Source organism: Brettanomyces nanus, chromosome 1 (genome assembly GCF_011074865.1).
Source record: "Brettanomyces nanus chromosome 1, complete sequence".
In the NCBI taxonomy this organism is placed as follows: Eukaryota; Fungi; Ascomycota; class Pichiomycetes; order Pichiales; family Pichiaceae; genus Brettanomyces; species Brettanomyces nanus.
In genome coordinates this window covers 4257501-4259431 of record NC_052374.1, presented here as the reverse complement: position 1 = coordinate 4259431, position 1931 = coordinate 4257501, and the positions used below count along the sequence as shown (strand labels likewise).

General features: G+C 41.5%; 1 protein-coding gene across 1 annotated transcript; it reads right to left on the bottom strand.

Moving 5' to 3' along the window:
• Positions 1–70: 70 nt before the first annotated feature.
• FOA43_001961 (uncharacterized protein) lies at positions 71–1233 on the bottom strand (the record flags this gene model as incomplete). The annotated part of the gene is made up of 2 exons (XM_038922266.1): positions 71–338; positions 1004–1233. The coding sequence occupies 2 exons, from the start codon at positions 1231–1233 to the stop codon at positions 71–73; spliced, it is 498 nt and encodes a 165-aa protein (XP_038778194.1).
• Positions 1234–1931: the final 698 nt, after the last annotated feature.

The following is a 1931-nucleotide window of genomic DNA, read 5'->3' as shown; positions in this document are numbered from 1 at the left end:
TTTATAGCTTTCATTTCTATTATTCAATAAAGTAAGGATACAAAAGGCGGACGGGGACACACCAAACAAGCTATGCCTGACTGACCTCTTTCCCCACTGATGACATAATTAATTTATCATCTTCATCAAACTTAGCCCTCTTGAATTTCAAAGCACCCACTTTGTTCACGAACAACTGCTCAATCTCGTTAGCAGTTCTTCCTCTAGTTTCTGGTAAGAAGAAGAGCATCACAACGAACAAAACCACACCGGTACCTGTCCAAACAAACATGATCCTAGCCCCCATGTTAACTTCATCGGGATTGAACAAATATGGGATGAGATAACCAAGACCAAAACTACAGAGACTGTTGACATTAGAGTAATTGCACCGATTTGGCACGCATTCTTCCCTGTGGAAGCTCCGTGATCAAAGCATATGTCAATGGACCAACAGTGGCTTCGTAGATAAAAGCCCATAGAAAGACAAACACAACGGTGGTATAGGCAGCAGCTTGCGAGCTTCCATATGACACGCATGCAATGAGTAAATTCATGATCGTACAAAGGGCAACACCACCAGTGTAGAGACTCTTCTATCAACTCTTTCAATGACAAAGTAAGAAACAAGGTTACCACCGACGCAAAGAGTGAACATACCAACCGTCTTCTCAATGCTGCTTGAAACTCCAGCAAGTTCAAAGAAATATGAAATGTAGGTTAAAACGAAACTGACACCAACCCAAAGCTGTCCCGTAAGAGCAAAGATAGATAGTACAACCCTCTTAGGTTTGTAGCCTTGAAGAGTTCGGCATACGAAACTTCTTTCTCACTTTCAGCATTCATTTTTCTTCTTCAACTTCCTTAATGAGAATCTCGTAATGTGAGTCAATGTCGTATTCAGTATTATTCTTGTTGTGATAGAGCTTCTTAATGGCGGCTTTTGCCTCTTCCAACTTACCGCGGTGAATCAAATATGATGGGGATTCCGGCATAAACCAAAAGGAGATATCCTCCAACTAACAAATATTGAATTCCAAAGGCAATTTTGTAGCCTGTTGAATCGTCAATGCCCGTATAATTCTTCGAACAGCCGAAATAAATTAGCGATCCAATCCACTGACCAAAGCAAATGGAGAAGTTGATTCCCATGGAACCAATACCTCTCAAGGTTGGCGACATCAATTCGGACAAGTAAACTGGACAAGTTGAAACAAGAATACCGATACCAATTCCGATAACACATTTTGCCATGACCAAATTGATAGGGTGACCGACCGGAGCGGTTATAGCAACAGTGTTACCAATAATAGTTATAATGCAAGAAATAGCCAAAGAACTTTTCTTCCAAACTTATCATTGTACCAACCTGCAAAGAAGGCACCCAAAACCTGACAGCCAAAAGAACCACCATTCCAACCAGACTGGTATTTTGCTCTGATGACCCATCCGCTTGTGGCTTCATCGTAGTAACCATAGGCTTTTCTGAAAGATTCCATACCCAATAATAAACTGAAAAGAAGGAATCTATACCAATACCAATAGCGGATATATAGACAATCATTAGATACTTGTAAGAATTACGTATCTCCCAAAGTCTAGTTTTCACCGGTCTGGTGTCGCTAAAGATATTCTCGCCAACCTCTTTTCATCTACTTCTTTCTCATCAACAGGTTCTGCCTCATTAACTGTTGTTGCTATTTCTTCAAGCTCACTAATAACAGAAGCCATTGAAAAGGGAAATCGGTGTACACTAGGAAAAGATGAGGTTTCAAAGGGACTTTCAGCAGATATAAGTGACAACCCTGCTTACTTAATCATTCTTCTATTGCGTCAGCTGACGGTGAACAACATGCGTACTCCGAGAAAGCACACCACCACACCACCGGAAGCAAGCAGCCTCTGTGTGATCGTTCCGCTCCTGCCGTTTGACCATTTCCCGCGTGAAACTA